Source organism: Anolis sagrei, chromosome 3 (assembly GCF_037176765.1).
Source record: "Anolis sagrei isolate rAnoSag1 chromosome 3, rAnoSag1.mat, whole genome shotgun sequence".
Lineage (NCBI taxonomy): Eukaryota > Metazoa > Chordata > Lepidosauria > Squamata > Dactyloidae > Anolis > Anolis sagrei.
In genome coordinates this window covers 189,888,605-189,909,919 of record NC_090023.1, presented here as the reverse complement: position 1 = coordinate 189,909,919, position 21,315 = coordinate 189,888,605, and the positions used below count along the sequence as shown (strand labels likewise).

Genomic DNA, 21,315 nt, shown 5'->3' with positions numbered 1-21,315 from the left:
CTGTACTTCTGTACGGCAGTGAAGCAGCAAATTGAATTCTCATAATATGTTTTGAAAATGAGTCTTGTTAGGTTTGATGAGGTGGAAAAGGTACTGAGTTCACTGGTTTGTTCCAATATGTTCAGTACACTTTAGTTGGCTGTTTGCCACGGCTAATCTTTTTAATGGCAATGTAGGTTGTAAACCCATTTGGTAGAGAGCTATGCATCTCCGTTTTAGAATATCACACCAAGTAAGGTGGTAAATAAGTTTCTCTTCAAGCATGAAAACATTTTCTGTTTCAATCCCACACATCTTATTTTAAAACCTTTGTCTCAAAAGCTTTGATAATTCCTTTTTGAATTCAATAAATAGAATAGATTTCAATACTTCTTTTAAAAAAAATACATGTTTACTGTTTGCAACTCCTCCCTGCACTCTCACACACAATATACATCTCTCCAGTGTGCTTCTTTGCCACTAAACACTAAACTCATTAATTAAACAGGACTTTGTAAACTATTTGTACACTTTGTACTCAGGGCAAAATGTTTCAAGGCAACATGCAAAATATAAAACTATGAAACAAAATTTAAAAAAAACTGTTCTTTGTTTGAAAGTATTAAAAGGTAAAGGTTTCCCCCCGACATTAAGTCCAGTTGTGTCCAACTCTGAGGGTTGATGCTCATCTCCATTTCTAAGCCAAAGAGCCGACATTGTCCATAGACACCTCCAAGGTCATGTGACCAGCATGACTGCATGGAGCACCATTAGCTTCCCGCCAGATCGGTATCTATTGATCTACTCACATTGGTTCAATTCCATCATTGGTGCAGTTCGGAATGCTCTTTGATTGTAGGTGAACTATAAATCCAAGGAACTCCAACTCCCAAATGACAAAATTAATCCCCTTCCCAACCCCAACAGCATTCAAATTTGGGCATATTGGGTATTTGTGCCCAATTTGGTCCAGTGAATGAAAATGCATCCTGCATATCAGATATTTATATTATGATTCATAACAGTAGCAAAATTACACTTGTAAAGTAGCAACAAAAATAATGTTATGATTGTGGGGGTCACCACAACATGAGGAACTGTATTAAGGGGTCGCTGCATTGGGAACATTGAGAAACATTGTCCTAAACCAGTGATGGGCAACCTTTTGAGCTTGGTGTGTCAAAATTTGCCAAAACCTTGAGTATAACTTGGGTGGGGTGTCAACTTTGAGGAAGAAAACCCCATAATTTTGCAATATTTATAGTTTAAATAAGAAAAATGTATATTCCATTCTGAGTTATGGAGTGAACAATGCTCAAACGTGCAGATGTTAAATTTGTAGAGCCTTTTACAAATTTAAGGATGGAATTAGATTGGCTCTTATAAGGTGTACTTCTCTGTATGCGGCCGCATGTGGCTGCGTGTCATCAAAATAGCCATGTGTGTCAGTGCTGACACGCGTGTCATAGGTTCACCATCACGGTCCTAAACTGTTCTGGCCCAGCTTACCTGTCTGAACATATCTCCCTGTATGAACCATCTCAGAGGTTAAGATCGTCCGAGGAGGCCCTGCTCTCGATCCCACCCCCTTCACAGGCACGACTGCTGGGAACAAGAGACAGGGCCTTCTCCGGTGGTGGCCCCTCAGCTATGGAACTCCCTCCTCAGGGAAATTAGATCACCCCCCCCCCCCGACCTTCAGGAAGAAAGTAAAGACATGGTTGTGGAACCAGCCTTTGGACATTGATTCCCAGTGCAATAATGAATAATGCAGATGACAACAGGAATGGCTCCTGGAATATGCTTTTGGATTGTGTGATTTTAAGTAATTGTTTTAAGTTTGATATGTTTTAATTGGGTGATTTTAAAGTATATGTTATTCTATGTATGTATTCATGGCATCAAATTCTGCCTTTGTTGTGAGCCGCCCTGAGTCCCCTTCGGGGTGAGAAGGGCAGGATATAAATGCAGTGAATCAATAATAGATAAATAGTAAAATCTGTAAGTGTTCCTGCTCTTACAAATGTTGTATTTTCTTTCTTTTCCCTCCCTCTGCCCCTGTTTCACCCAGCTATCCCTATAGTGAGGATTATAGCCAGGGGATGCAGTACATGAACACTAGATGTCCAGCTTGGTGCGACAGGATCCTTATGTCACATTCTGCCAAAGAGCTTGTTCTAAAGGTAAGAGCTATATTGTGTAAGATATTTTTAATCATATCAGAGCAACAAAAACAGACCCATAGATCCATTGCTGAATGGTAAATCAAGACTCGGGTAAATTACATTCATTCGGTGGATCTTCTCTAGTTAAAATTAGAGTTTATTCAAGATCTTAATCACATGAGTTGCCAAATAATGCGTGTTATAAAATTTCCAAAGACCATCTTCCCATGTTTTTGATGCTCATTATTCATGTCAAAAAAACTCAAATTTTGGTCAGGCAATACATTTTGAAAATTTCAGAAATTTCCTGTTAAAAGCGCCTACTGCTACTTTATTTTAGCATGCTGTAAAACAGATACCTTTATTGTTAGACATACTATCTAGTTTCTTTTCTCCTTCAATTCTCAGTCATTCATAATTAAACTCAATGATTATTGAATACTGAAGTACTAGCCATAATTTGTGCTTATTTAGTATGCTTATCTGGCATCTACGATCTTGCAAAAGAGACTTCTATCGGGTAATTAGTTGCTGGCGAGGCATTTCATTCCTTATTCTAAAGTTATTTGCCAAAGCCTCAATAGTAAACCACTATGTTTGATTAGGGGGTCATTCTCTGTGCTATTATGTGTACCGAACCCTGGAATGCAAACACTGCGTATGTGGCCTGAGAATAACATTACCCATGATTTTTTTTAAAAAAAATGTTGTTTTTCTCTTTTTAAATCTCAGTTAACTTGAACATTCTCTGTAGAAGTCTGATCCTGTATAAGTAACACAACAGTTGCACATATTTCCCAGATGTACTAATTTGCATTTTGAATTAATGACTGTATAGCACATTTCCTTTACACTCATTTCTCCACATTAGTAGTTCTGATTTTTTGTGGATTTGATTATTCGAGGATTTGATCAAAATGTTCCCTCTACAAATCTCCAAGTCAGTGGTTCTCAACCTGTGGGTCCCCAGATGTTTTGGCCTTCAACTCCCAGAAATCCTAACAGCTGGTAAACTCCCTGGGATTTCTGGGAGTTTTAGCCCAAAACATCTGGAGACCCACAGGTTGAGAACCACTGCTCTAGATCCTGCAATGAGACTATGACCTCTTCCACACACCTGTATAAAATCCACATTGAAATTGATTACATGGCAGTATGGACTCAGGTAATCTAGTTCATAGTAGATATTGTAGATTATCTATCTTAATATACTGGGTTATATGGCTGTGTGTAAGGGCCCTGTATAGTCAACTTTCTCTGGTCATGGTGGGGAAGCTAGAGATTGCTAGAGAGAACACCTCTTTAGGAATCTGTATGATCTCCATTGTGATTCTGTGTTCAGAGTCTAATGGAAGTTGACCCTAGAGTTGTGTGGGAAGACCTAGAATTTTTTTGGGAGGTGTTATCTCAAGTAAAAAAAAATAGCAATTTCTTTATGATTTATTATTATTATATTTATTATTTTCTTTATTATTTATTATTATGCTTTTTAATCCAATTTTTGTGGAGGTCTGGCTATATTTTAGGTTGTCATCTTTGGCTGGATTTCATAAGACCATGAATGAAACACAAATCCTTTTCCATTGTTCTTGTCTACGTCTCTCTCTCCCCCCCCCCCCCCCCCCCCAATTGCATGTAAATCATTGATCAGAGATCTCACTTTTGGGCTACTTGCCCAGGATGAAGAGTGCTGTTATGAAGCCCAGCCTAGACTTAACTTGTGTTTGGAATAGCCAGCTGAGCACATTTCTCAGAGATAAGTGAAGTGACATTGCAACACTATCAGAGCATGCTTCACTCTTTCTCCCCATGGTAGATACCACTTCATCCGGGGACTCAGTGGGGAAGGGTCATGGCCACCCCCACCATTTATCATCTAGCTCTCTGCATCTTAACATGTTTGTCCTGGTCCCAACCCTTAGCTCAATACTGGGGGAGGGGGGTGCCCTCTGGCCATTACCGAGAGGCCATTTTAGACATTTACTTGAGTTGTGTTGTGTTTACAGTGGACTCGTCCGTTGATCAATAGGTACCGCTCCAGCAAGAAGGTAACGGCGCTCCATGCGGTCATGCTGGCCACATGACCTTGGAAGTGTCTATGGAAAATGCCAGATCTTCAGCTTAGAAATGGAAATGAGCACCAACCCCCAGAATCAGACACGACTGAACTTAATGTCAGGGGAAAATCTTTACCTTTTACTAAATGGTCAGTGCAGATTGGGTCTGTCTTTAAGGCCTCAATTTCCTATTTGTGAAATGGGAATAATATTGGCTTGTGTCCCCAGTCGCTTTATGGAGAGGGCAAACAAAATTACGAGCATGCTCCAACTTTTGTGAAGTTTCTTACTGAAACAGAAGTAAGAATTCAGGAAATTCCGTTGTGCAAATTTGGTCCTTTTTTTGTTTGCGGAGAGGGAGAGTTTTGCCTATGCCCATATTAGCTGACAGCCGGGGAAGCTAGGCTTCGTACGGTGGGCCCTTACAGATTGTACAGACATGGGGCTGTAAACAGCTCCAGCACAACCTCATTTATCATGCCATGGTCGGTTACCTCCCCAGCATGTTATTTTATGCTTGCTGAGCCCTAACACACCAAAGGTTGCCCGCTGCTCAGGAGTATGCAGCACTGCCTGAGAGCATGGCGTAATGAATGCTCAGCTGAGTGGAGCCTGTTTCTGTTCGTGCGCCGCTGTAATTTGTTTATCTGTCTAAAGATTATGCACTTGAAAATCTACAATTTGATGCTGCCTTTGTAAATTATCAAGTCGCTTTTGATGAATGTATCCCCACTTCCGACGGCGGTGGCATTATGAGCTTGAAATATTGGAAAGTGTTCATGCATACAATGCAGAAGGTTAGGGTTTTTCCGTCTGCGCGTGTGTGGCCGTGTGCCTGTGTATAGATAGAGATTCCTAGGCAAGCATGCTCGCAAGCAAATATGACCTTAAGCTTTCTTACTGCATTAAAGATAATTCAGTTTTAACTTTATAGTCCCAAATGCGACTGTTTATATATAAAGTTCTTAGCCGGTCTGACTTGACATGATTACAGATGAGGGGAAGCTTGACTGTTTTTCATCTGAAATAAATTAAGATGGGAAACTATTTGCCAGCGCAGCTGCGGTTGTGTGCACGCATGTGTATATGAAGGATCGAGGGAGAGGGGTGTGGGTTCCAGATTGAATTATCTTGCCGTTTAACTAGGCTGAGAAATTGCAAGTCAGTCTTTCTTTCTCTTAAGTGATTGCTTTAGCAGGGTCATTATGCTAGATAAACAAAGCAAATGGTCAGTCGTGGTCGATGCAACAGCCCAGCCTGCGTCAATTTCATTATTTGTTGGAAGAGAGGACAGAAAAATAAAGGGCATAAAGTGCCGGCATAGAAATAATTCACAAGATTTTTTTTTGGGGGGGGGGGGAATATTCCTTAGCCAAAGCTTATTTTGAGATGAATGTAAATTTTAAAAAATGGTTTACATCTGTCACAAAACTCCCACTGGCTTTAATGTTTCCAGCATTCATTCGGATACTGCAGTCCTGTGGCGAAAAGCCAACTCCATGAAATTCAAATAGACTTACTCCAAAATAAATATATTTAAAATTGGGCTATTGGGGAGGAAAGGGAAACTGAATGTGTTTACATTCAATGAGAACATAGAGCACATTACCCCGTGTTCTCTGTTTCCTCTGTATTTCCCTTTTTGTCCAAATATCCTGCTCTAATTAGATCTGAATTGATACCAAATCTGGTAATAGGATTAGAGCTGAACACATTAATTGTGCCTAATTGACTAAAGCACTTTAACTGTGCGTTCGGAGAAGAGGAGTTTGAAAAAAACTGTGAAGACTGACAACTGTTTTCCATATAGTCAGCATCTGCTGATATAAACATTGTGTAGGAATATTTATTATTTACTAGCTGTCCCCTGCCACGCGTTGCTGTGGCCCAGTCTGTTGATCTGGAAAATAAAGTAATGAGAAAGTATTGGCTTCTAATATATGTAATTTCTTTATGCTTGTGGGTAAACAGTGTTTCTTGCTGTTTCTTTGTTAGTGGTGATGTGGAGAGTGTCTGGTTTGCCCACCCTGGAACATGCAACATATCATTGTCCTTCTTTAAGGGTCCCTTTCAAATCTATGAGTGTGTGAATCATATCTATCTATCTATCTATCTATCTATCTATCTATCTATCTATCTAATCTATGGCTGGATGGCTCTTTGTCAGGAGGACTTTGATGACATTTTCTTGCCCCGATGAAGGGAGTTGGATTGGAAGGCCTTAAGTATTTTCTGTTGGTCATGGGGGTTCTGTGTGGGAAGTTTGCCCCAATTCTGTCGTTGGTAGGGTTCAGAATGCTCTCATTGTAGGTGAACTATAAATCCCAATAACTACAACTCTCAGATGTCAATGTCCCCCAAACTCCATCTGTGCTCATATTTGGGCATATTGCGTATTTGTGCCAAGTTTGGTCCAGATCCATCATTGTTTGAGTCCACAGTGCTCTCTGGATGTAGGTGAACTACAACTCCCAACTCAAGGTCAATGCCCACCAAACCCTTCCAGTATTTTCTGTTGGTCATTGGAGTTCTGTGTGCCAAGTTTGGTTCAATTCCATTGTTGATAGAGTTCAGAATGCTCTTTGATTGCAGGTGAACAATAAATCCCAGCAACTACAATTCCCAAATGACAAAATCATAATTTTCTGAGTGATGGTCACTTCTTGTGTTGCCAAATTTGGTGTGATTTTGTTCTTTGGTTCTTTTGTTTTTAAGGTACTCATTATGCACAATATATATATATATACAGGGTTAGTCAAAATGAATAGATAAGAAAATTAATTGTAGCCGAATTGGCCTATTCATTTTGACTAACCCTGTACTATATTTATATACCACCCCCTCAGCCCGCAGGTGACTCAGGGCAGTGTACAGTCAACATCAAAAACATAAAATATGATAAAAACAGTTAATTAAATATAAAACCAGATAAAATAATCAACAAAAACATGTATCAGTTTGATTCTCCTTGTTAAAAACATAATCCAATAGCGTCGTCCAGTCGTTCCGTTTTTTCCTCTATGTCTGTTTTATTGTATCTGCAAACGTTTGCTCAAAAAGCCAAGTCTTGACTTTTTTTTGGAATGCTGAAAGGGAAGGGGCCGATCTAATATCCCTAAGGAGGGTGTTCCATAGCCGAGGGGCCACCACTTAGAAGGCCCTGTCTCTCGTCCCCACCAAACGTACTTGTGATGAAGGTGGGATCGAGAGCTGTTGATCTTAAAGTCCTGGTGGGTTGATAAGGGGAGATGCGTTCGGACAGGTAAATTGGGCCAGAACCATTTAGGGCTGTATAGGCTAAAGCCAGCACTTTGAATTGTGCCCGGTAGCAGACTGGCAGCCAGTGGAGCTGCCGCAGCAGGGTAGTTGTGTGCTCCCTGAGCGCTGCTCCTGTTAGCAATCTGGCTACCGTTCGTTTGAAGCTAGATTTTGCAGGATTTTGAAAGGAATCACAAGTCCCAGAAATGAGTCAGAGGTCAGAATATGATATGTTAATTCAAGGCCCACACAGCCATACAGCACAGAATATCAGGGAGGATAATCCACAATATCTGCTTTGAACTGGGTTATCTGAGTCCACACTACCATATAATCCAATTCAATGTGGATTTATTCAGCTGTGTGGAAGGGGCCCCAGCCTTTCTCAAATGTTGGTCCTCCAACTCTCTTAGGCCCCAGATTGTACTGGATTAAATTGCAGTTCAGACTCGTATAATCCAGGTCAAAGCAGATAATGTGGATTATCTACTTTTGTTAGGAATCAGAGCTCTAACATAACCCTCACTTGGGGTGATTCCACCATAAATATAGCAGAGTGCTAGACGCAGACTTCGTAACTAGCAGAAACTTATGTGTGATGAGTCAGGATTAGCTTCCATTCAGTAGGATGGTACAGGATTACAGAGACAGAACTTTAGGTTCAAAATGTTTATTGAAGTAAAAAAGAAATCCATTCTAGATAGAAAAGGTCTTGGAGCTGACTAGCTTATTAAGCTCATCTTTATCCTTTTACTTAAGGAAAGTAAAAGGATAAAAAGTCAAAATATCCATGCAGTTACATTTTGCCTGGAGAAAGGCAAAATGCGTCCTCACTGGAAGGGAGACAAAGGCAGAGAGAAGGCAAAGAATCACCACATGGCCAAGCCAGGGCAATTAGAAGTATGCATAGGAATGTGGGAAAGAAATCTGCTTGCAGTTAATGCGGAAGATTTGCCTTCAATAAAACCCTGGTTATTATAATTGGATAATGAATTGGTCAGTGAAAACCTAAGTAGATCGATTGGTAGCTTCAATCTATTGACATATCTCTATGTGAGATGCATTAACTGCTGTTACTGATATCGATGCAAATGCTTTTGACTCTGGATGTAATCATTGTGATTTTTAACTTCAGTGATTTTTAATGGGAGTAAATATTCTGCTAAAGTAAGTGACAGTGAAATGTGTTTGGCTTTGGGAGAAGATAGGATAGTGAGATTTCAAAGACGAAATATCTTCTGTACTTTTAATTGCCATAGGGCCGTTTCACACTGCAAGATTATCCAGATTATCAAAGCAGATAATCTGGATTTTATATGGCACTAGCCATTCCCTGCCACGCATTGCTGTGAACCAGTCTGGTGATCTGGAAAATAAAATAATGAAAAAGTGTTGGTTTCTAATATATGTAATTTCTTTATGCTTGTGAGTAATCAGTACTTCTTGTTGTTTCTTTGTGAGTTTTGATGTAGAGATTGTCTAGTTTGCCTACTCTAGAACATTCAACATATAATTGCCCTTCTTTAGGGGTCCCTTTCAAATCTATAATACTATAAAATATAATACTATATTTATGTGTATGTGAATCATATCTATCTTTGATTATGTTTTCTTGCCCTGGTGAAGGGAGTTGGACTGGATGGCCTTAAGGCAGCATTTCTCAACTCGGGGATTGGGACCCCTGGGGGGTCACGAGGGGGGGTCAGAAGGGTCTCCAAAGACCACCAGAAAACACAGTATTTTTTGTTGGTCATGGGGGTTCTGTGTGGGAAGTTTGGCCTAATTCTATCATTGGCGGGGCTCAGAATATTCTTTGATTGTAGGTGAACTATAAATCCCACTAACTACAACTCCCAAATGTCAAGGTCTATTTCTCCCGAACTCCATCTGTGTTCATATTTGGTCATATGGAATATTCATGCCAAGTTTGGTCTGGATCCATCATTGTTTGAGTCCACAGTACTCTCTGGATGTAGGTGAACTACAACTCCAAAACTCAAGGTCAATGCCCACCAAAACATTATAGTGTTTTCTGTTGGTCATGGGAGTCTTGTGTGCCAATTCCATTGTTAGTAGAGTTCAGAATGCTCTTTGATTGTAGATGAACTATAAATCCCAGCAACTACAACTTCCAAATGACAAAATGGGTTAGTAAGTGTCTTGCGGCCAAATGTGGTGACAATTGGTCCAGTGGTTTTTGAGTTATGATGTCACTCAAAACAAACAGAGCATTAATTGATTGATTGATTGATTGATTGATTGATTGATAGTAGATTAAGTTAAGACCCGCCCAGCAAATTTTCCCCAAGTAATAATATTTTAAGCCAAATGATGATGTGCTAGACTGGTATATCCTTTAAGAAACCTGGTATATCCTCCCTTCTTCTGCTGTTGTTTCACTTCCATGCCGGTTCCTTTGACTTCAGCACAGACACCTTGAAAAGAACATGAGAAGTGACTTGAATCTGTTTCTATGTTTTGTTTTGTTTTTTCCTCCCTAGTCAGAAAATGAAGAGAGGCAAGTGGTATATGACCACATTGGACCAAACGTCTGCATGGGGGACCACAAGGTAAACTTGAATTCAGTGCTGAGCATGATCTGCATTATATGGGTCTACACTGAGAATATAATGAGAACATGAATAGTAGTGAGATTTGTCTGGAGGTAAGAGGACTTTTACATCCCAAGGTCTCCTGCGTCGAGCTTTGCTTATTTGGATAGTATATTCAGAAACTGGAAGGGAGGTGAAAACAATGAATTCCTATGCACATTGCACATATCTTATTCATAGTGCAAAAAACACTTAAAAACAATACAATAATTAAAATGAGGAACAGTTTTAACAAATATAAACGTATTAGTATTTCAGTGGGAAGTGTGGGCCTGCTTATGGCTGATGAGATAGGATTGTTGTTGTTGTTGTGTGCTTTCAAGTCTAAATTTCAGACTTTGGTTGATCCTGAGTGAGGGCCGAGTAAATGACCTTGAAGGGCCATATCCGGCCCCCAGGCCTTAGTTTGAGGACCCCTGCTTTAAATAAATAGGTAAATAATAAAATGTTGGTCCACAGACCATTACCGGCTGGGGGATTCTGGGAGTTGTAGTCCAAAGCTTCAAAGATTTTCACCAAGTTCGTGAGCTTCCGCTGTCAGCCCTAGCTTCTGCCAACCTAGCAGTTCGAAAACATGCAAATGTGAGTAGATCAATAGGTACCGCTCCGGCAGGAAGGTAACGGCGCTCCATGCAGTCATGCCGGCCACATGAACTTGGAGGTGTCTACGGACAACGCTGGCTCTTCGGCTTAGAAATGGAGATGAGCACCACACCCCAGAGTCAGACATGACTGGACTTAATGTCAGGGGACTACCTTTACCTTTACCTTATGAAACATGGTTTTTCACATGTTCAAATAATATTGATTTGAATAGATAGGTATTTACAGTGAACCCTTTGTATCGAGTTCCAGGACTCTGAGATATCAAAATCTATTGAAGCTCAAGTCCCGTGGCATAGAAAAATAGTGTCCCTTACATGAAATCACAAAATCAATGTTTACTTTTGGACTATTTTTAAATATATATGTGTGGATGGTTGAAATGCTTGCAAGGTCATCCCTCCCTTAATTCCTGAACAAACCTTCTCCCCATTAGACTGTAGACCATTAACGGCTGGGGAATTCTGGGAGCTGTCACCAAAAATATTTTCCATCAAAGTCACAGGCGAGGCAGAACTGTATCTTGCAAAACACATGTTCAAACAATATTTATTTGAAGGTTGCTGTGAATTTTCCAGCTGTATGTCCATGTTCCAGAGGCATTCTCTCCTTATGTTTCGCCCACATCTATGGTAGGCATCCTCAGAGGTTGTCAGCCAGAGAAATCAGCTATAGCAGAGGACCTGATGAACCAACTTGGACAGATTATTTGAGAACACAGAAATACTGGACTATTCTAACAACTCCCATGTCAGGCTATACAGAGAAGCCATTGAAATCCACAAGCATGTGGACAATTTCAACAGAAAGGCGGAAACCATGAAAATGAACAAAATCTGGCCACTAGTATTTAACAAAACTCTAATATCAGGACAGTAAATAAAGAACAACACTCCAAAAACAGGTGAATTCCAGACAAGAATCAATCAGGGCCAGCTAGCACCTCCCAACAAAGGATTCCCCAGGCAGCAACCAGCCAGGCTTTGAAAATGCAGAGCCATTAAGTGCTAATCAAGGTGGCCAATTGTAACATTCGCACTTGACTCAGGCAGACAAGAGTTCTTTCTCCCACCCTGTACATTATACAGAGATATAAACCCAACTTGCCTAGTTTCCAATAGACCTCTCAACCTCTGATGATGCCCACCATAGATGCAAGCAAAATGTCAGTAGAGAATGCCTCTGGAATATGGCCATACAGCCTGGAAAACACACAGCAACCCAGTGATTCCAGCCATGAAAGCCTTCAACAACACAATATTTATATGTATATATACCTGTTTACAGTGAATCCTTGATGTCCGCTGGGGACTGCTTCAAGTATCCCCATGAATATCGGAACCATGAATGCTCATGTCCATTATATGCAAAAGTATAGTAAAACAGTGTCCCTTATATAAAATGGCAAAATCGAAATACCCTTTTTAATAACAATATGTTGAAGCCCTAGATAGTGGAAAGGCTTGAACCTGCTATCCCTGGGCAAACCAAACTCTTCCCTGTAGTCTAAGCTCCTCCTACACTGCCATATAAAATCCAGATTATCTGCTTTGAATGTGAATATATGGCAGTCTAGACTGGATTATATGCTTTTATGGTGTGGATTATATGGCAGCATAAAAGGGGCCTAAGGCCGGCTTCTTTGCGAGTAAGGCTGGATCTACACTGCCATATAATGCAGCTTGAGCTACATTATATGCTCGATGTAGGCTGTATCTACACTGTCATATATTCCAGTTGAAAGGAGATAATGTGGATTTTATATGGCCATGTAGCTGAGGCTGTAGATTTATTTATTTATTAGATGCACTTATTGACCGCCATTCTCAGCCCTTACGGGCGACCCTTACGGGCGACTCATATTAGACTCATAGTAGATCCATATACTAACTTAGCTACTTACTTAGGCAATCCCTCATAGTCCGAGGACGATGGTCCTCCAAGTGATGTGTCTTGGCGGTGGATACATAGGTGGCTGTGGAGCCCAATTCTTGACCTGCATGTTCTCCCGCAGTGATGGCATTGGTTTCCAGGTGGAAGGCGGTCCCAGTCATAGTTGGCTTGATGCGCCTTCCACTTGGCACGTTTCTCTCTTTCACCCTCCATTCGTGCCTCTTCAAATTCTACAGCACTGCTGGTCACAGCTGACCTCCAGTTGGAGCGCTCAAGGCCCAGGGCTTCCCAGGTCTCGGTGTCTATGCCAGAGTTTTTAAGGTTGGCTTCGAACCCATATTTGAATATCTTCTTCTGTCCACCAACATTCAGTTTCCCGTTCTTGAGTTTGGAGTAGAGTAGCTGCTTTGGTGATCAGGCATTCGGACAACGGTCCAACGAAGTTGATGGCGGAGGACCATCGCTTCAGTGCTGGTGGTCTTTGCTTCTTCCAGCACGCTGACGTTTGTCCACCTGTCTTCCCAAGAGATTTGCAGTATCTTTCGGAGGCAACGCTGATGGAATAGTTCCAGGAGTTTCATGTGACATCTGTAGATAGTCCACGTTTTGCATGTGGTTAAAACTATATGAGAGTGTAGATCCAGCCATAGATTTAAACCCCGGGACTGCTGGGATTTAAGAAAAACAGAGGGACTTTGTCTGGGATGTCCTACTGTTTCCCCTTTTTTTTTTTGCAGAGGAAGGCAATTGGATATTTGAGGGCTTAACATCAGATCTGTCCCCCTCCTCAGTTTCCTGGGCTTGGAGAGAAGAGTTAATGATGCCTGGGATAGGGTCAACTTTCTAACCACCTTTCCTCTCATCCTTTCTTCCCTCCTTCCTTTCTCTTTTGCAGCCCGTGTTCCTGTCCTTCCGAATAGCCGCGGGGGCAGGTAAACCTATTGCCAATGTACACAAGTGTTGTCTCGTGCAGTGATGTGGTGGTAAATATCACAATTGGAATTTTTTGCTTCTTCCTTCCTTCCTTCTCCTTCCCTTCCCTATTTCCTCCACTCCCACTCACCTCCTTTTGGGGCTTTCCCCACCCTTCCTTCCCTTCTCCTCCTTCCTTTTTTAAATATTTTTTTAATTTTCTATTTTTTTTAAAAAAAATATTTTAAATAAATAAACTTAACTGACCATTGGCAATCAATTCCGCAACAGGGAAAAGGTGCCTCCGCCACGAAAAGATCTGCCGGGAAAGTGCTTCATAGCGAGGAAGAGGAAGAAAAAGAAGAGGAGGAAGAAGTAGATGAAGGCCTGGTGGTCTGTTCTCTTGCTTCGCCACCCTCGTCCTCCGTCGCATCCTTGCGTGCCATGTTGTTGGTTTTATTGTTGTCACTGTTCTTGTTATTCCTGTTATTATTGTTGTTATTATTATTAATTTTTAGGCTGTTAATCATACACTATTTTTCTGCGTCTGGGCTATTTTGTTTGAATTTTCTACTTGGTCCCTGGAAAGGAAGACAAAAGAAAACAAGAAGAGAGAAAGAAACTTTCATACCTCACCGTCTCGTCTATCTTGTGACATCCAATATGGACTTTTTATTTTTATATGGAGATGCGTATATTCTATGGTTGCCAAAAATATATACTCTGCCACTCCCCAAACCCTATAGTTCTCTGTTTTCGAGACTTCACTCGTCTGTCAATGTGAAAGCCTATATAATCTTCGAGATTTAGGACTCTTTTCGTCCCCCTTTCTCCAGCTTCATGCCAAGTTGCGCGTTTTGTACATTGCCTTGTATAGAAGTTGCGCTGTGATCACTTGTATGTTGACCGAGTTTTATGGTTCATGGGAAGGGGGGGTTGAATTATTATTTTTGTCATTTTTATAGACTTTTTTGTTTTATTATTTTTTCCATGTTATGTACTCTACTGCCATGTTCCATGGTTTTTTGAATCACACGACCGCAGCTGCTTTCTATCCGTGTATATATTTATATATTTGTATGTGAGTGTGTATAGAGATCTCTATATATATACACAGATATAGAAAATAATTTATAATGATACGCCGTTTGTCTTTCCTGCTCCGAAAAGAGAAAAGTCTCCCACTGGTAAATTCTTGTTTGTATCCACTACCACCACTGCTTACTTTCCATTGCATCCCAGTTCCTACACATTTCTTGGGTGTATTTACACTGCAGAGTGAATGCAGTTTGACACCACTTGGTTCAATGCTATGGACTTGTGGGAATTATTCTTTGGTGAGGCAGCAAAAGCCTAAGGACTTTGTGAAACGACAACTCCCAGGATTCCATATCATTGAACCATGGCAGTTCAAGTGGCGTCAAACTGCATTTATTCTACAGTATAGATGCAGCCCAGGCCAACATGACTGAAGATCAAGGTCTTTTCACTTAATCCATTTATAGCGCTCTGATTCCACTTTTAACTGCTATGAAATCTTGAGATCTGTAGTTTGGCGAGGTGCTAGAGCTCTCCAGCTGAGAATTGTAAATGTATGTGCCTTCAGGTGGGCTGATTTATGGCAATCCAGTGGTATTCATGTGGTTTTCACAAGCAAGGAATACTCAGAGGTAGCTTGTCCATCCTCCGCACTTGGTATTTGTTGGTGGTCTTCCATCCAAGTGCTATCCAAGGATGGTCCTGCTTCGTTTCCAATATCAAATAGGGATCTGGTGCATCGGGACATTAACATCCCTCCCCAAATTATCAATCCCAAGACTCCATCAAAGCAATTAAAAGTGGAATGATAGTACTATAGCGGGTAGTTATTGCACTATGCTATACTGTATACATAATACACTGCTTTTGTTGTATGCTATGGAATAATGAGGTTTGTAGTTTGGTGAGGCACCCGTGCTCTTTGGCAAAGAACATGAAAGGCCTTGTCAAACTACAAGTTCCAGGATTCCAGAGCATTGAGCCAGGGCAGTGCAAGTGGTGTCAAACTGCATTCCTTCTACAGTGTAGACTAAACACACCCTACTGCGAAGGGGCCCTAGATGGTTTTCTAGGATTTGGGCCTGAGCACACGTGGGAATGGAGATTCAGGGCTTCCAAGACAGTGAGAACCCGAGTGCCAAAGCGACCGCTTCCACCCTTAAATTTGGAAATGCTACCTTCAGGGACTGCAACGCCCAGAATTCCCAACCAGTATTCTGGGAGCTGTAGTTTCCAAAATAAAGATCCCATGCCCCGCTGTCCGTGGTGTATATATCCCAACCAGAACCCCATTCGCCTTCTGCAGTCACTTATTTCAGCAGCAGATTTGGGTGCCATGAAAACAACAACGTCCATCTGAACACGGAATGGGGTCCCAGAGAGAGAAAAGTCCCGTGTCAGTGGCACATTTTGGCAGTAGCTTCAACATTGGAAGGAGGGAATCCAGTGGTTTGTAAATCTGGATGCCTAATTGGGAGTTTTCCCTTTCCAACATTTTAAACAAAAAAAAACCTCCCTCCAGAACCAACAACCCCTGAAGCATTAAAAAGTGTGTTGTTGATGATGAAACACAAATACGGAGGGTTTTATTGATTATTGATTGAAAAACACTATGGGCTTCAGGAGCCAAGGGATGGAACCATGTTTGTGGAAAGGTTTTTTTTTTAAAAAAATGTAATAATTTGAGGAACTCCCAACGATTTGGTAATCGATGGGACTGTGAGTCCGCTCTGGATTTTAGTCTGAACCATAGAGACTGGGGGCTCATCTGTAGAAATAATGCAGTCTGACACCTCTTTAACTGCAATGGTTATGGAATCCACCAAATTGCAGTTTGGTGAGGTACCAGCACTCCAGTGGAGAAGGCTCAAGACCTTACAAAACTACAACTCCCAGGACTCCATAGCACTGAGCCATGACAGGGAAAGTGGTGTCAAGCTGCATTAAATCTACAGTGTTGATGCACCTGGGAGAAGCCTTGAAATGATGTCTACTCACCCCTCAGAGATTTTACAAAAGGAAAGGGGTCTTGGGAGAAAAAGTTTGCCTTTTGCGTGTTCACTTGGAAATGAGCATTTTGGTTCTCAAGCAATAAAACCGATCCTGGTGAAAATGGGTGCCGTTCTCTTCTCTGCGTGTGTTTGCCTTTTCCTCTCAGTCCTGGGAGTCGAAACGTGTCAGAAGGTATGGAAGATCCACTGGCATATAATCCAGTTTCTGAATCTAGAATACTCTATGTAACACACTTTTTATTCCTGAGTTATAAATGTCACTTCCTAATTGGCTCTATCTTAAAAGCATGGAAAAACATTCATTAAACTGCAAAAACTTTGTTTCTGCAGGATATCCTGCTGTAGCACATTTTGCAATCATTTTTCAATGCAATATCATTGAGTCTCAACCAATTAAACATAGTTTGGATCTGATCCCAAATTATCTGTTTTGAACTGGATTATATGAGTCTACACTGACAGATAATCTGGGACAAACAGATAATCTGGGATCAATTCCTGTCATATAGGGCGATGTAGATTTTTTTCCAATAGCACAACACAACCAAAATATAATTCTTGGTGTCTGGTTTTTAGACCTGGTCCTGGGTTTATTTGGGTCCCAGATTTTGAAAATAGCATGGGATAGACTACCTCCACTCTAGTTTCTTAGATATGATTATGATTTTCTGTGGGCCAGCAGGTGAAGACAGGTATCTCCTGGTATAAACCATCACGAAACTTAAGATCATCTGGGGAAGCCCTGCTTTCGATCCCACTGACATCGCAAATGCAACTGGTGGGGACAAGGGACAGGGCCTTCTCATCAGTGGCCCCTCACCTGTGGAACGCTCTCCCCAGAGACATCAGGGTGACCACCTCCCTCCTGTCTTTTAGAAGGAAAATCAAGACCTGGCTGTGGGACCAAGCATTCGATCAGTGAGCAGCAATTGGAAGAAGATTTTAACACTTATGGCAATGATTTGACCCAGACTGGATTTTGGATTCTGATTTTTAATAGGCGTACATTAATCAATTGTTTTAACTATTGTTGTAATATTTTTATTTTTTTTAATGTGCTGTTGATGGTTTTATGATGTTGCCACTGTATGGTGCTTTGTGAGGCTGCCCTAAGTCCCCCCTCGGGGGTGAAAAGAGTGGGATATAAATATAGGAAATAAATAATAAATATTTGCCTTATTTATTTGTTTACTTTATTTATATCCCGCCATTCTATACCCCGAGGGGGACTCAAGGCGGTTTACAAATGGCACCAACCCAGTGCCACAAAACATACAATATTCACTTTAAATGGTTTAAATTAAAATTACTAGCTCAATGTAGTTTATCTGCTTTAATAATCTGGGTTATATGGCAGTGTAGATTCATATAACCCAGTTCTGAGCAGATAATGTAGATTATCTGCTTTAATAATCTGAATTATATGGCAGTGTAGCTCCAGCCTAAGATGCACTCCACACCACATCACATAGTCCTATTTACTAGCAATGCTAACCAAATATATAAGTCTTGCTGCCTAACATTAACATCTGTAAAAGTTTTCTCAACATATGTGTTCAAGAGGAGGCCTGGCTGGACTACTGCTAAAATTCTGTTTGATATCTTATTCCTATAGAAAGAAGCAGCTTGCTTTAGATAGCAGTTTTTAAGGGGAAAGAATATTGTTAGTAGTTGTGTTTCACTTAGATCCTGTCTCAGAACTCCATCCCATGCAGCTGGGTGGATTTTAAGGTGAGTTTTATGGTCATTTATGATTGTGGTAATGGTATTTCAGTTGTAAACATGAATAGGAAGCAGTTAAGCTTAATATATGACATAGTAGTTGACTTACAAGATGCCAGCCTTGATTTATTATTGTTTTTACCACTGTGATCAACACCACTTGGATTCTCTGCCCCAGGTTCGAAGATGTTTTTGGAGACTCACTCCTCTCACTAAGGATGGACAGAATATCCACACTCCTTAGTTTCCCGACCGAAAAACAGACATCCTCAACAACTGGGAATTCTTGTCACAGAGAATGTTAGAGGAGAAAGTTTTCAACTCAATTTCCATTAGCATTTGAACATCACAGCATATGAAATAATACTTTAATGGAGAAAGAAATGTGGGTGGTTTTCACAAAAATCTACACATAAGTGCAATTTCCACACAGAAAATTTCGTTCTGTCTGCATAAAAAAGTGCAATACTGTATTTCTTCCATTCTAGGGCTTCATCTACAATGTCATATAAAATCCAGATTATATTATTATTATTATTATTATTATTATTATTTAAATTATTATTATTATTATTATTTAAATTATTACATTTGGTCTGGCCATAGGTTTTAAATCCTTGTGTGTTATTGTTATATGTGATTTATATTAATTTGCATTGCATTGTATTGTTTTGTTTATTGCTTTTCTGTTTTATTGTTGTGTTATTGGGCTTGGCCTCATGTAAGCCGCTCCGAGTCTCTTGGGGAGATGGTGGCAGAGTATAAATAAAGTATTATTATTATTATTATTATTATTATTATTATTATTATCTGTTTGAACTGGATTATATGGCAGTGTAGACTTATATAACCCAGTTCAAAGCAGATAATGTAAATAAGATGCTTTAATAATCTGGATTATATGGCATTCTAGATCCAAACTTTCCCCCATATAAATATCTCCAAATTGGGGTGCATCTTTTTGAATTTCATTTTTTTCTGCCTAAGTGGAGTATCTTGCATTTGTCACTGTTGAACTTCATTTTGTTAGTTTTGGCCCATATCTTTAATCTGTTAAGATTGTTTTGAATTCTCCTGCCTTCTGGAGTATTGGCTATCCCTCCCAATTTGGTGTCGTCTGCAAACTTGATGATCGTGGCGTCTAACCCTTCATCTAAGTCATTAAGAAAGATGTTGAATAGGACCTGGCCCAGGACATAACTTCTCAATGCTTTGCTTCTGACTTGGCTGACTTGTTAACAGTACACATGAAACTGTTGTGGGTGAAGAAGGGGTTATTTCATCCATAGGAAGTGACACATGCCTGGAATATTTTAATATGTCTGACAAACAAAATCTTTGTGAGTGTATCACTCTTTTTTGCTCTTAAAAAACTCTTCCATCCAATTATGGTATGAACCAACTCTGAACTGACCTGTCTCTGGCCTAGAAAAATTTCCCTCTCTAGCAAAGGGATGTCCAAATTAGCAAAACAATCACAAATGTACCTTGGATGCAGTCCAGTTCCCACCGGCGTCAATGGTCATGAATGGTAATGAAGGAAGGAAGATCAGTTTTAGAAATACACTCCTGAGAAAGAAGAGGAGTCTGAAGATCTAAATAACCAAACCTTGGCCTAGTGGTCAGTCCCAAACTAGATTAGACTCAAATGCTGAGTCAACATACAACCAAGGACCCTTCCACACAGCCCTATATCCCAGGATATCAAGGCAGAAAATCCCACACTATCTGAGTGTGGAATCAGATAACCCATTTCAAGTTAGACATTGTGGGGTTTTCTGCCTTAATATTCTGGGATATAGGGCTGTGCGCAGGAGCTCTAAGGCCCCTTCCATACAGCTGAATAACATCCCACAACATCTGCTTTGAACTGGGCTATATGGCAGTGTGGACTCAGATAACTCAGTTCTAAGCAAATATTGTGGGATTTTCTGCCTTGATATTCTGGAATATATATGGCTGTGTGGAAGGGCCAGTCATCAGTCTCACTAAACTCTATAGGATTTATGTCTCAGTATATAGGTGTAGGACTGTAAAGGAAATCTTTACATAAGGAATGGGATTAAGGCAGGTATTGTGCTGTAGCTCCTAACAATGCCACCATTAGCTATTTTGGGTAAAGCATATGGGAGTTGCAGTCCAACAAGATCTGAAGAACCACACAGTTCCCAGTTCTGCTTTATAGGATGTTATTGAAAGGCAAAAGTTGTCTTTAAATGACAGTTTGAAGTTGCTGTCATGTAACTTGTTTCCCTCACAATTGGCTATGTGAGGCTGCAGACCATATTTTAGTTCTTGTGGACACTGGTAGTTCATGGACCACCAGTGCAAGTTATTTCTGTTTAACTTCAGTTTCCCTCACCATTGGCTATGTGAGGCTGTGGACTATATTTTAGTTCTTGTGGACCACTGGTGGTTCATGGACCACCAGTGGACGTTGCTGTTGTGTAACTTTGGTTTCCCTCACCATTGGCTATGTGGGGCTGCGGACCATATTTTAGTTCTTGTGGACCACTGGTGGTTCATGGACCAGCAGTGGACATTGCTGTCATGTAACTTCGGTTTCCCTCACCATTGGCTATGTGGGACTGCGGACCATAATTTAGTTCTTGTGGACCACTGGTCGTTTATGCACCACCAGTGGACATTGCTGCTGTGTAACTTCGGTTTCCCTTACCATTGGCTATGTGAGGCGCAGACCATATTTTAGATCTTGTGGACCACTGGTGGTTCATGGACCACCGGTGGACGTTGCTGCCCTGTAACCCAGTTTCCCTCACCATTGGTTATGTGAGGCTGCGGACCATATTTTAGTACTTGTGGACCACTGGTGTAACCCAGTTTCCCTCACTAATGGCTATGTGAGGCTGCAGACCATACATTAGTTCTTGTGGACCACTGGTGTAACCCAGTTTCCCTCACCAATGGCTATGTGAGGCTGCGGACCATATATTAGTTCTTGTGGACTACTGGTGTAACCCAGTTTCCCTCACCAATGGCTATGTGAGGCTGCGGACCATATATTAGTTCTTGTGGACCACTGGTGTAACCCAGTTTCCCTTAC

General features: G+C 40.8%; 1 protein-coding gene across 3 annotated transcripts in view; it reads left to right on the top strand.

Moving 5' to 3' along the window:
* The window catches only part of INPP5A (inositol polyphosphate-5-phosphatase A), a 343,269-nt gene extending 326,639 nt beyond the window's left edge, over positions 1-16,630 (top strand). For 2 of the 3 annotated variants that reach the window (XM_067465755.1, XM_067465757.1), the window contains exons 13-16: positions 2,051-2,162; positions 9,961-10,029; positions 13,463-13,499; positions 13,771-16,630. In XM_067465755.1, coding sequence (XP_067321856.1) covers positions 2,051-2,162; positions 9,961-10,029; positions 13,463-13,499; positions 13,771-13,820 — 268 coding nt within the window. In that variant the 3' untranslated portion in view covers positions 13,821-16,630. Of the gene's footprint in view, positions 1-2,050; positions 2,163-9,960; positions 10,030-13,462; positions 13,551-13,770 lie in introns of all 3 variants that reach the window. The other variant, XM_067465756.1, reaches the window with a different exon arrangement.
* The last annotated feature ends 4,685 nt before the right edge of the window (positions 16,631-21,315 follow it).